Here is a 12,934-nt window from a genome sequence, read left to right on the forward strand (position 1 = left end):
CGCCAGATAAAATTTAAAAAATAATGGGGAAGAAAGCCATTGACTTCAGAGTCCCAACTTTGATCAGAAATGGGGTGCAAGAGAAACAAAGAAGTTTCTTTGTTATCGTTGGTGACAAGGCGCGTAACCAATTGCCAAACTTGCACTATTTGATGATGTCTGCCGATTTGAAGATGAATAAATCTGTTTTATGGGCCTACAAGAAAGATTTGCTCGGATTTACTTCGCACAGAAAAAAAAGAGAAAAGAAAATCAAGCAAGAAGTAAAAAGAGGGATCAGAGAAGCTAATGACAAAGACCCATTTGAAGCGTTTGTCACTAATCAACACATCAGATACGTCTATTATAAAGAAACCGAAAAGATTTTGGGGAATACTTATGGGATGTGTATCTTACAGGACTTTGAGGCCGTCACTCCTAATTTGTTAGCAAGAACCATTGAAACAGTTGAAGGTGGTGGGATTGTTGTGATTTTATTGAAATCTATGGATTCTTTGAAACAATTGTATACCATGAATATGGATATCCACTCTCGTTATAGAACTGAAGCTCACAATGATGTTGTGGCTAGATTTAATGAAAGATTTCTTTTATCCTTAGCTTCTTGTGCTAACTGCCTAGTGGTTGATGACGAGCTCAATGTGTTGCCAATATCAGGCGGGAAAAATGTGAAAGCATTGGCGCCAAAGGATGATGAAGAATTGACTAAAGAAGAAGTCGAACTCATAGAGTTAAAAAAAAGCTTGGAAGATGTGCAACCTGCAGGGTCTCTTATTGCTTTAGCTAAGACCGTTAACCAAGCTCAGGCGATCTTGACATTTATAGATTCCATCTCTGAAAAGTCTTTGAGAGATACAGTGGCCTTGACAGCCGGAAGAGGGCGTGGTAAGTCTGCTGCCCTTGGTATTTCCATTGCTGCTGCAGTTTCTCATGGTTATTCTAATATTTTTGTCACTTCTCCAAGTCCAGAAAATTTGAAAACTTTGTTCGAATTTGTATTCAAGGGGTTTGATGCTTTGAATTATACCGAACATGTGGATTATGATATTATTCAGTCTACCAACCCTGATTTCCATAATGCTATTGTCAGAGTAGATATAAAGAGAGCCCATAGACAAACCATCCAATATATTTTGCCTACTGATGCTCATGTTTTAGGCCAGGCTGAATTGTTAATTATTGATGAAGCTGCAGCTATCCCATTACCATTTGTCAAGAACTTGTTGGGTCCATATTTAACATTTATGGCTTCTACTATCAATGGTTATGAAGGTACAGGGAGATCTCTTTCTTTGAAGCTTATCCAAAAATTGAGAGAACAAGCCAATAACACCGTTTCCAATGTTGACAAGGACATGGAAATTATTTCTCGTGATAAGAAATCTATTGACAGCTCAATTCAAGGGAGAAGCTTGAAAGAAGTGACCTTATCGGAACCTATCAGATACGCATCTGGGGATGCTGTTGAAAAATGGTTGAATAAGCTTCTTTGTCTTGATGTTACTGTGACCAAGAATGCATTTGCAACCAAAGGAACTCCACATCCATCTCAATGTGAATTGTACTATGTCAACAGAGATACTTTATTCTCATATCACCCAGTTTCTGAAACTTTCTTGCAAAAGATTATGGGGCTTTATGTGGCCAGTCACTATAAGAACTCGCCTAATGATTTGCAATTGATGAGTGATGCGCCATCTCAACAACTCTTTGTGTTGTTACCTCCAATTGACCCTAAAGATACTAAAATACCTGATCCTCTATGTGTGATTCAATTAGCCTTGGAAGGGCAAATTTCCAGAGACAGTGTACGGAAAGCTTTGGGACGTGGTCAACGTGCAGGTGGGGATCTTATACCATGGGTGGTTTCTCAGCAATTCCAAGATGAAGAATTCGCAGGATTGTCTGGTGGTAGAGTGGTAAGAATTGCTACTAATCCAGATTACAGTGGTATGGGTTATGGTTCTAGAGCTCTTGAATTATTGAAAGATTACTATGAAGGGAAATTCACTGATATTTCTGAGGACGACACCAAGAAATCAAAAGATTATTCATTGAAGAGAGTTGACGACAAACAATTACAAAAGATGAACTTGCGTACCGAACAAATTAAGCTCCGTGAGTCCAAGGCTTTGCCACCATTGTTGCTCAAATTGCATCAACAACCACCATATTACTTACATTATTTGGGGGTCTCATATGGTTTGACTCCTCAGCTCCAAAAATTCTGGAAACGTTCCGGTTATACTCCAGTGTACCTCCGTCAAACTGCCAACGAATTGACTGGTGAACACACTTGTGTAATGATAAATGTTCTTAACGATAGAAATGACAAGTGGTTGAAAGAATTCTCCAAGGATTTCCACCAAAGATTCCTTGCACTTTTATCATACAACTTCCAAAAATTCACTGCAGTGCAAGCATTGAATATCATTGAAAACACCAAAGCTGTAAATCAAGGGGAATCTAGTAATACTAGTGGACCATTGACCAAATCAGAGCTCGACTTCTACTTCACTCCGTTTGATTTGAAGCGTTTGCAATCATATGCCAACAATTTATTGGACTACCACGTTATCTTAGATTTGCTTCCAAAAATCTCTGGTTTGTACTTCACAGGGAAGTTGGACTCATTCTTGAACTTGTCAAGTGTTCAAAGTGCGATTTTGCTTTCTATTGGTTTGCAACATAAGAATATTGAAGAAGTGTCTAAAGAATTGAACTTGCCTGTCAATCAATCGATGGCCATGTTTGCGAAAATTGTCAAGAAAATGTCTTCTGCTTTCAAAGAAATGGTTAGAAAATCTATTGAAGAAACTTTACCAGAAGAAGAAACCGATGTTAGAATTCGTGAAATGAATGGTGAAGAGATTGAGGCTGAAATGGAAGTTGGTGACATCAATAAACAAATGGATAAAGAATTGGAAGAAGAAGGGAGAAAAGTGCTTGAAGGGATGAATGAAACTCAAAAGGAGTTGATTCAATCTTTGGATTTGTCAAAATATGAAATTGATGATAATGTTGCTTGGGACGAAAAAACCGTTAAGAATGCTAGCAAAAACGGCGGGGTAGCAAGTTTGAAAAATAACAAAGTGAAGAGAAAGGCCGAGAAGGCTCAAGATATTTATGATGAGGAGATTAAGAATTCAAAGAAGTCAAAGAAGAGTCACAAGAAGAAATAAGTTGACTGATTAATGAATGGTAATAGAAATGACTTTTAAAAAATTCTGTTGTTTTCTTTTCTTTTCTCTTTATTATTCTTATTTCTGCAAAACCATTATCTAATAAACCTGTTCTGATCTATTATTGAATTGTAAGATTTTTTTTACTCTATCTATCTAGCGTTATACTATAGTTAATATAATATCAAATATTGGTGCTACTACTACTACTATCTGTAATCTTCTTGTTGTTGTGTTTACTGAATTATCCCAAAGCTGAGGCTTTGGATATTCATCATCAATTAATCAATAGTTAAGATTACTAAAATTTCTGTTATTTAATGAAAGCGTCTCTATATACACTATTGCCACTATTAAAAGAGATAAAAAAAAAAATATGGAACGAACCTTGCTAAATATTTATTCAAATAGGTAAAAAATAATTTCATATCTTGGCCTCAACTTTATGCCCCTCAATATATTCCATCAATTTTTTTAACTTTCCAATTTCATTTCTCCGCTGCGGCAAAGCCAGTTTCAATTCACTCAAAATTACCAACGATTCCTCAAATTCTTTCACAATATTTTCATGATCCTTTTTGTTGGCTACTAATGTAACTTTTTCTTCGTTGTTCAACAAACTGTCTTTATTATCGTGATTATTATTTTTATTTTTATTATCATTATCAGCATAAGCACCCTGTTCAGTTTCATTCATCACGGCTTGAGCCTCACCATTTTCATGGTTTTTCATTATATACTCATTGAACTTCTCAAACTGTTGAATATTCCTATTGGCCAAACGATTCACCGATTTTTTGAACCTCAAGGGAATAGTAGATCTTTTCTTGGTAATTGCTGTCGTCAATGCTTCAGCTTCATAGTATCTCTCCCTCAATTTTTCATTGACACCAAAATCAAAAGGCTCAACTTCTATTTCTACATCACTGGCTGGCACACTCTTGCCATTATTCTTGGTAAGTTCTGATCTGAATAATTTCTTATTTAATGATTCCTTGACTCCGAGTTCTTTGTCATCAATTACCACCGAGTACTTGGTTAGTTCAAAGGCCTCATCAATGTATTTCTCAACAAGTTTGCGTACTTTCAATCGTACTACATCTTCTTCCTTGTCTTCTTCTTGCACTTCATTATCAGAATGGATGGCGGATCGACGTCGACTCGAACGTCTTCTCTTATATTTAGATTTTGGATTTGCTGCAGTTTTGGGGAGATGGAGGTCTAGCTTTGCTTTTGAAGCATTTTGAACTTGTTTATGGAGATATCTCGCGTCCTGAGATTGTAAGTATAATTTTTGATGGACTCCGAACATCCTTTTTGGTTTGTTTTTTTTTAAAAAAAATGAACAGCAGAAATCTTTGTTGGGGAGGAGGAAAGCAAAATATTCTAGAAGTCTCCCATTAAAATGTGTTAGTAAATATAAGTTGAGAAATGGTTTGATGTTTTTGTTTATTTGTTTATTGTTTTATTTTATTTATTTATTTGTTGATTTGTTTATTTTTGTTCCTGCTTTTGGACTTAAATCGGGCTCAGAACCATTTTTTTTAGCGTGCGCACTACGGGATATTTGTTAACGTACCCAAACAGTGGATATTTGCAGCAAAAATATAGTATACAAACTTGTTCATTCATCATTTCTTTTTCAATAGCTTCTGCCGGGCTTTTTCAAACGCTTCGTCATCCAATTCTTCATAGACACTCTTCTTCTTTGCTGAACTTTTCTTTGATTTCTTTTTGTCCTTGGTGATTTTATTAGCCCCGTACTTTCTTTCTAACGAGCTAATCATATCATCGAACCCACGATTATTTTTCTTTTGAATCAACGCCTTTAGGTCATCTTCATTCTCCACTTTTCTGTTTATTTTCAATTTTTTCTTCAATTGTTCTGCTTGTTTTGCTTCTTTGGCCATTTTCTTTTGATAATTTTTTCTTGATTTGTCGCGGGTTTGGAGATATTTCCGCCATTTTTTGTAGTCACTGTCAACCTTATTCTCATTGATTGCCTTTTCAATTATAGCAAATACTCTTTCCTCTTCATTGATTGAGAATTCCAAATGGGGGATGACTTCAAAGAGGTTGAGGAAATTGCCTTGATAATAAACGAACGCATCAATGATGTCATCTAATTCCTCCAGGCTGTTTTGGTACTGCTTTTTGTCCTGTTCAATGGCTTGAGGGGTTATCTCTATGTTTTGTTTGACGGTATCAAAGTAATCTTTCCAATTGAAATCATCATCATCTATTGACACCGATAATGACAAAGACCCGGTTTCGTCGTAACGTTTTCTGTTTTTCACATCGCCAACAATGGAATAAGCAAAGGCGATTTTGTCAAAGAATTCCTTTGATTGGGCTTTTTCGGAGTCCAGTTTATTCACCAATTTGTCGGGGTGATGTTGAAGGCATAATTTTCTGTAACTTTTCTTTATATCTGCTGGCGACGCGTCTGATGAGACTCCGATTGTGTGGTAAGGATCTATGTCGGGATAGGGAATGGACGACATGGTGTAATGACAAGAAGAGCGGAAGCTATGATAGTGCAAGTGATCCTAATATATATAATAATAACAATAATAATGATAAATAAAGATATATATATATATATATATTATAATCCAAAACAGTTAAGCGAAAAAAAGCTCGGTCACATGACCAGAAGGTGACCCACCGGCTCAGGATCCGGTGGTTTTTTGCCTGTTGATGGTGGTGGGTGGTGGTGGGTGGTGGGCTGGTAATTATTAGCATGGGATAATCCACGCTTGAAAAGCTGACATCTGTCTATTACTGTTGTTGTTCCACTCTCCAAAGTAGCTACACATTGTTCCTGCCCCTGTTCCTCTCACCGTCATCGTCGACTGCCACCATAATACAGAACAGTAAGGTGACGTTTTTTTTTTTTTTTGCGAAAAAAAAAATAAATTGAAATAAAATAAAACAAAATAAAATAGAAAAACACCCAGGAGCAATATTGAAAACCCTGTTTATTCTGTTCTAGTACACATTGACCCCCATTGATATTGGTACTATTAGCATTATTGTCTCCCAATAATACTTGCGGAAGCCCTTGCTTTACCCAATTTCTTTTTGCTTGCTTGATTGATTTCCTTCCCTTTTATCTTCATTCTGACTTTCTTTCCTTTCATTTATTCAACCGGGCTAGTTCTTGCTATACAGCCCAACAAGCTCCAGCAAAATAACCCTTGTTGCAGTGACCAGATACTCAGGAAATACGCAACCACAATTGCCACATAGAAATACAAAATAATAGCAATGCCATTCAAAGATATTTTTCATCACAAGAAGGACAAGGACGGCAACGCTAAGCCATCAAGACTGTTAACTTCCATTCATCTCACAAACAAGAGCCCTTCGGCCTCATCAGCCTCTTCTAGTGCTTCTACTTCTACCTCCGATCCTTCCTTGATTACTTCCCATTCCCTGGACGCTCTAGAAAGAAAACTTCATTCAACAAAGTCAGCGCTCTCGATATCAAATTTGAAAAAGGCCTCCACTGAGTTAAACCCAAAGAGCCACCGCAAACATTCAGAGAGTATTTCTCTTGGCTCTATCAATCCTTTTTCAAAAGACAAGAGCCGCCGCGCTACTGGGGACTCTGATAGTCACAAACAAATCACAACTCATCATGGGGCTTTGACTCATGCTCCTGGCAAAATAAATTTGATGATGGGTAACCATAACTCACCCCAAGGTGATGAAGCAAATGTAGTCACCCCAACAAAGGACACGCCCATTATCCCTAAAAAACAATCGTCTGTTAATACAACCCCAAAACCATTACCGTCAATTGATTCTGTGCCAAAGAAAAAGGATTCTATCATACAGTATAATCCTTATGGCAGCAATTCCATCCCATCGCATTATCTGTACTCGCTGCGTCCTGCTTCTCAGTATAACACTACCAACCATTTAACTGCCAGAATTAGCACCGCTGCTAGTGTCTCTGAAGATAAACCCAGAGTGTTGCCATTACCAATTGAAAGTCCTAACAGTTTTTTGCCTCAGTTACTTCAGCAACTCCACGTCGACATGTATGATGAATACGTATTGCCAGACTCAGATTCCAGTAAAAATAGAAAGTTGGGTGATGGTGCTTCTGCGTCAGTTCGAGTCGTCTTAGTTAGAGCGGATAAAGTATCTAGAGCGTTGAAGAAATTTGTGATGTTTCCAAGAGAACAACCTAAGTATTTTTATACCAGGTGCAGTAAAGAGTTTGTCATTGCCAAAGCTTTATCGCCTTATGAGCATATTGTTACAACCTACTCACTTGTAAAAGTCCCATCCATTGCTGAAATGACCCGTGGTTGGGGATTTGTGTTAGAATTATGTCCTGGTGGGGATTTGTTCTCTTTAATTGGTCGCAGTGGCTGGAAGTCCACCAGCAACGAAGAAAAATTCTGCATCTTCAAACAAATCTGTTTAGCTGTCAAGTTTATGCATGACAATGACATTGCTCATCGTGATTTGAAACCTGAGAATGTATTACTCACCGACCGTGGTACGGTGAAACTTACAGATTTTGGTGTTTCCTCGTTTGGACATGAAACCCACGGTGATTTCGCATCTCCGATCAAACTTTCTACCGCGTACGTTGGCTCTCCTCCTTATTCTCCACCGGAAGTTATGTACTTTCAATCTTGGAATAAAAAGCAAAAAGACGATCCAAATTTACCAAAATATGATTCCTTTAAAATGGATTGTTGGGCGTTGGGTATGCTTTTGTTTTGTATGGTGTATCAAGGGACACCTTTTCAAGAGGCCTCTTCATCAGATTCATTTTATCGTGAGTTTACCTCGGCCTATGATGCATTCCTCTCCAAGACTCCATCTTTCAAACAACCTGGTAATTATAGCGTAAAGGGACCAGGCGTTGAGTATAAATATGGGCAAGCTTTCAAAGATTCTGGTGCAAGCCGTGTTGCATGGCGTCTTTGTGATCCAGATCCAAAAACTAGGTATACAATGAAGGATTTGTTTAGTGATCCATGGTTCCTCAACCTCGAAATGTGCCATGAAGAATATGATGAGGAGGTGTTGATGACACGTATGAAGTCCCATAGTTGTGATGCTGCTTCTCTATTTGATGATGAAAGCGTTCCAAAATCAGTATTAGAAGCCGAATTGACTCATGGTAGAGAGGTAAAGAGAGAAGTTCCGGCTCAACCTTCAGATCCAAAGAAGTCGATGCTTGATGTTGGGGTATCTTCTGGTAGTACTTCTTCGCTCCCACCACCAGAAACAAAGAAGTCGATACTTAATGTTGGCTCATCCTTGCATACTAATTCTCTTCCTGATATTTCTGAAAAGAATGTTGAATCTAAGCCAATTTCTCCGACTATCACCAAAAAAAATAATAGCCTGGTGACGCACACTTTCGAATCTGCCACTGCCCAAGCACAAGCATCCGCCATGAGCCCAACAAAGGAATTGTTTCCAGTTGTTGAAGATGAGGAAAGAAGTGATAATAAAGATATGGATGAAATTGAAAAGTCGTTGGAGAGAATACCTATTAAGGATAAGAGTGAACCAGAGATTGGAATATCTTCCCAAGGTGAAAGTGAAGCTGAAGGCTCGGCTATAGAATCACCAGCCAAGGCTTGTCCAACAATTGCTGAATTGATCAAAGAGTTGCCAACAAGCAAATACTGTAAAGGCAGAATCAGGAAACATCACCATACTAGTATTTCCGATATTACCCAAAATGCTCTTGGGAGAGGACTGCAAAATTATGCAAATGGTGGATATACTAGTGCTGCGGCCAGTTATTCAGCTGTTGGGACTCACCGTATGTACAGTAAAGTTTGATTCCAAGAATCTTAGTTGGCCAAGGGAAAATAAATAGTACGTTTAAGCTATCTCCTTCAAAACCAATAACTAGTTTCTGCTTTACCTTTTAGTTTGTTTGTTTGTTTGTTTGTTTGTTTGTTTGTTTGTTTGTTTGTTTGTTTCTAGTGGCTCATTTAATATTCTCTATTAATTATTTTTTTTTTTTTTTTTTTTTGCTAGCTTTTATTGAGCTATGCGCATGTTTTAGATTAATTTTAATTTTTTGTTTTAGTTTTTCTTCCTATATATCTTCGGTCATTATTTTACACTCATCTAGTATTCAAAGTTTTTATTTTTTATTTATGTTTATTTTTTGTTGTTGGTTGAAAATAGACTTTGTGATGGTTAAAAATTGGGCCAACGAATGTAGGTAATAGTGGAATGAAAATTGTGGGTAATGGAGCTAACTTCTTGTTCACTTTTGATCCCTGCTTGCCACTGTTATATTCTCTTTTTCTAATAAATAAAAAAAAAATGTCGTTTTTAACAATCTGTTCCTCAATTAATGAAAACTATGGGATCTCTCTGGTTATGATAACAAGGCTAATATTATCACGTGCGACATCACATGTCAGAAACTTTGGACGTGTCAAAAAAAAAGAAATAAAAGAAAAAGAAAAAAAAAATAGGCAGATCTTACTTAATTTGAGAGATGCAAAATATAGAAATACCAACCATATACAGAAATAAAGGTGTGAAGACAAAACAAAAATAGTAATTAAGTCACTGGTCTGGCCTTTTTACTAAAAAAAAATCATTTTATTTCATATATCCTGTTTTTTGTGCTGAGAAAGCATAGATTTATATAATATAATAAGGTGTCGAGAGTTTTGTTAGTTGACAACGGCAAATATGAGTCTTGTGGCCAACCCTAATGCCATTCAGGATCGGACTCTTGAATTCAAGCAATGCGTCACCAATTTCAATAGAATAAACCGCGATAAATTGAAGAGCAAGCTGTCGCCCGCTCCTGCCGTCAATAAATCAGAATTTAGTTCAAGGGCTGGGACGATTGCCAAAGATATTGCTCATGCCACTGAATTATTGGGGAAATTGGCATTACTTGCTAAAAGAAAGCCGTTATTCGACGATCGACCAATCGAGATTGCCGAATTGACCTATGTGATCAAGCAAGATATTTTCAGGGTTGAGAAACAATTGAAAGAATTGCAGCATTATGCCAGCACAGGACAACAGATTTCGTCATCCAATAAGTCACAAATTAGTACATTTTCTAAAAATGTGTTACAGATCCTTAACACCAAGACCAAGAATATGAGTGGGGAATTCAAAAGTGTCCTTGAGATGCGTCAAAAGAACGAAATGGAGAGTAAAGAACGGAAAAACCAATTTCTATCTAAAAGTGCCAACACCTTGGACAATAATGGCAGTGGCAATAATAACGATCCCCTTTTTCGTCAACAATCTTCAATGGGAGGCGCCAGCGAAAATCCATTTTTATCATCACTTGCCACTGATGACCCAGATGTTTCCATCCCAGGGGACTCGCCTTATCTTTCTATTCCGGAACAAACACAGCAAATGGCGCTCCTCGAAGAACAATCGCAAGAGTATTTACAAGAACGTAATAGAGCAGTGGAAACCATTGAGAGCACAATTAACGAGGTTGGGAATTTATTCCAACAATTGGCAACAATGGTGAACGAACAAGGCGAAATGATTCAGAGAATTGATAGTAATGTTGATGACATCGAGATGAATATTCAAGGAGCCCAAAGAGAATTGTTGAAATATTTCAGTAGCATTAGTAATAATCGGTGGTTGTATGTCAAGATATTTGGGATCTTAATCTTCTTCTTTTTGCTTTGGGTGTTGGTCAGTTAGGTATTTTCTTTTATTTTTAACTTTTTTCTTTTCTCTCTATATCATTAATGCATCACTATTAATTAGATTCTGATTATATTATTATCACCTTTTTTCAATAGAATGAAGATTTTGTCATATTATTGATTCGTACTTGTGTATCTTACATCTTATTATGGACAATGGGGATGCTAACAAGTTTTATTTGATGGTAGTCAATAAAAAAAAAATACATAAACAGATTTGAATAAATTAAAGAAAAAAAAAACTGAAAGTGAAAAAGAGTGAGAGAGAGAGAGAGGAAAAAAAAAAGAAAGGGATAAAGTACAAATCAACACAACAAATCATAATCCGAATAGTAGTATTGATATTGTGTAAGGAAAACATAATAACCTTCGATATAACATATAACAAACGATACCTATGTTAATCTAAACAATAACTTTACTCCTGGGCATCCTGGAATGCAACAATCTGGAAGTAAATAATAGCAAAATAATAACTCCAAATGAAACAAAGCCATAATATTTTCGTCACTATAGTCTCCTGTATTAATGAATAAATGAATGAATAATGATCATGATGATAATAATAATAATATTATTAGATTAAAAACAATGCCTGGTGGAACTTAATTGAAACATTTATTGGACATTTAGACAGTTCCTCTAAGGAAATTTTGAACGAAACCATTGTCTTTGATTGTGTTATAACTGATTTCATCGTCAAAGTATTTCATAACGTGTGCCTGTTGTTTCCAGAAATTGATGGTTTCTTGATATTCCATTTGACCCTTCATATACAAGACATTTTGCACAGCCAAGGAGTTAACGAAACGGTTTCTTTCAAATTCTTGTCTGACCTTTGTTCTCATGGCAGAAGTTGGCATATCCAATTCGTACAATTCAATGAAAGTTGGAGAATCACGAATAAATTTACGGTACAAACTAAGCACACGCTTCTTCATTTCAACAGAAGAAGCCGAGCGCTTAGTAGTTTCAGCAAAGGCGGTGGCCATAGTCATCTTGAAGTGGGTATTTTAATCTTAATTCCGGTTACTCTCGTGAGAATCCCAGTTGCACCTTCGCATTTGATGGAGTATTTGGTTTTTTTTTTCTTTGCAATCCTCTGGCTGTGGTTGGCCATCTCCGTTCTCTTACCGGGGCACATAATATATAAATAGTCACGTTCTATATGCATAAAATACACGTGATAAAGATAAGATGCCTGGAGAAGTAGGGGCATAAGGGAAACCCCCAGGATATATAATAAGAAATGCAGAACTTCTCTGCAGTTATTCTGGAAATATAAATGACAAACCAAGATGGAAGAGCAATATCAATGTATTTTTGAGCGTAATTAGGTAACCCAAAAATCTTTTTGGCTTTTGGCTAGTCATCCAGTGCCTCCCTCTACTATAATGATGATCCATAGCTAATGTAGCTAAAACTTTTCCTTTTGGTTTCATGGCTCCGAAGAGAGACAAACCTAGCATAGTAAATTTCTTTTTTTTGTTGTTTTTTTTTTTTTTTTGTTGAATTTTTTAATGACATTGTAATCACTACTTTAAATAACATGCAAATCGATCATTTTATCCATAATGTTCTCGAGCCAAACTTTTTTTTTTTTTTTTTGATTCAAATACATAACTTTCTTGTTCAAAAATTTTGATCACGACATATAGATCACTTGATAACTTCTACAATGAGGGTTTATTTAGGCCACTTTTTCTCAACAATCATAAAACATTTTTCCCACCAATATATGTAGCCATCTTTTTTTAACATCATGCTCTTCAGTTGGTTTTTGCTATAGATCGCCATAAAGGATTCCATTAATGATTCAGCATCCTTTCCGTACTTTTCTGCCCCCACTGCAGATGATACTTATGGTGAAAGTGAACATTGAATTCCATCAGTTCGAAGACCTGCCTATCATCATACTCCAGAATACTTGGTTCAAGAGTGATGGTTAATTGTTGATACATCTTGATCATGTTTTCCCATCATCCTTCAATTTTTGCCTTTTTTGGTTTTGGCTCATCCTTGACCACGGGATGCTCATTTTTTCCTAATGTAGTCAAT

The 12,934-nt window shown here is 36.6% G+C and overlaps 6 protein-coding genes across 6 annotated transcripts; 3 read left to right on the top strand and 3 right to left on the bottom strand. All coding sequences in view use genetic code 12, as the record gives it.

The window, feature by feature from the left end:
* Positions 1–23: 23 nt before the first annotated feature.
* On the top strand, positions 24–3,182 carry KRE33 (ribosome biosynthesis protein KRE33; the record flags this gene model as incomplete). Its single annotated transcript, XM_064995385.1, has 1 exon — positions 24–3,182. One exon carries the CDS (start codon positions 24–26, stop codon positions 3,180–3,182), a length of 3,159 nt encoding a protein of 1,052 aa, XP_064851457.1.
* Positions 3,183–3,606: 424 nt separating this feature from the next.
* NSL1 (MIND complex subunit NSL1) lies at positions 3,607–4,494 on the bottom strand (the record flags this gene model as incomplete). The annotated part of the gene is made up of 1 exon (XM_064995386.1): positions 3,607–4,494. The coding sequence occupies one exon, from the start codon at positions 4,492–4,494 to the stop codon at positions 3,607–3,609; it is 888 nt and encodes a 295-aa protein (XP_064851458.1).
* A 319-nt stretch (positions 4,495–4,813) lies between these two features.
* On the bottom strand, positions 4,814–5,686 carry DASC09_017840 (uncharacterized protein; the record flags this gene model as incomplete). The annotated part of the gene is made up of 1 exon (XM_064995387.1): positions 4,814–5,686. The coding sequence occupies one exon, from the start codon at positions 5,684–5,686 to the stop codon at positions 4,814–4,816; it is 873 nt and encodes a 290-aa protein (XP_064851459.1).
* Positions 5,687–6,452: 766 nt separating this feature from the next.
* On the top strand, positions 6,453–9,005 carry DASC09_017850 (protein kinase; the record flags this gene model as incomplete). Its single annotated transcript, XM_064995388.1, has 1 exon — positions 6,453–9,005. The coding sequence occupies one exon, from the start codon at positions 6,453–6,455 to the stop codon at positions 9,003–9,005; it is 2,553 nt and encodes an 850-aa protein (XP_064851460.1).
* Positions 9,006–9,878: 873 nt separating this feature from the next.
* Positions 9,879–10,871, top strand: SED5 (t-SNARE syntaxin; the record flags this gene model as incomplete). Its single annotated transcript, XM_064995389.1, has 1 exon — positions 9,879–10,871. The coding sequence occupies one exon, from the start codon at positions 9,879–9,881 to the stop codon at positions 10,869–10,871; it is 993 nt and encodes a 330-aa protein (XP_064851461.1).
* A 634-nt stretch (positions 10,872–11,505) lies between these two features.
* On the bottom strand, positions 11,506–11,874 carry DASC09_017870 (NADH dehydrogenase [ubiquinone] 1 alpha subcomplex subunit 6; the record flags this gene model as incomplete). The annotated part of the gene is made up of 1 exon (XM_064995390.1): positions 11,506–11,874. One exon carries the CDS (start codon positions 11,872–11,874, stop codon positions 11,506–11,508), a length of 369 nt encoding a protein of 122 aa, XP_064851462.1.
* Positions 11,875–12,934: the final 1,060 nt, after the last annotated feature.

The sequence above is a fragment of the Saccharomycopsis crataegensis genome (genome assembly GCF_037102585.1).
Source record: "Saccharomycopsis crataegensis DNA, jcf7180000000073, whole genome shotgun sequence".
In the NCBI taxonomy this organism is placed as follows: Eukaryota; Fungi; Ascomycota; class Saccharomycetes; order Ascoideales; family Saccharomycopsidaceae; genus Saccharomycopsis; species Saccharomycopsis crataegensis.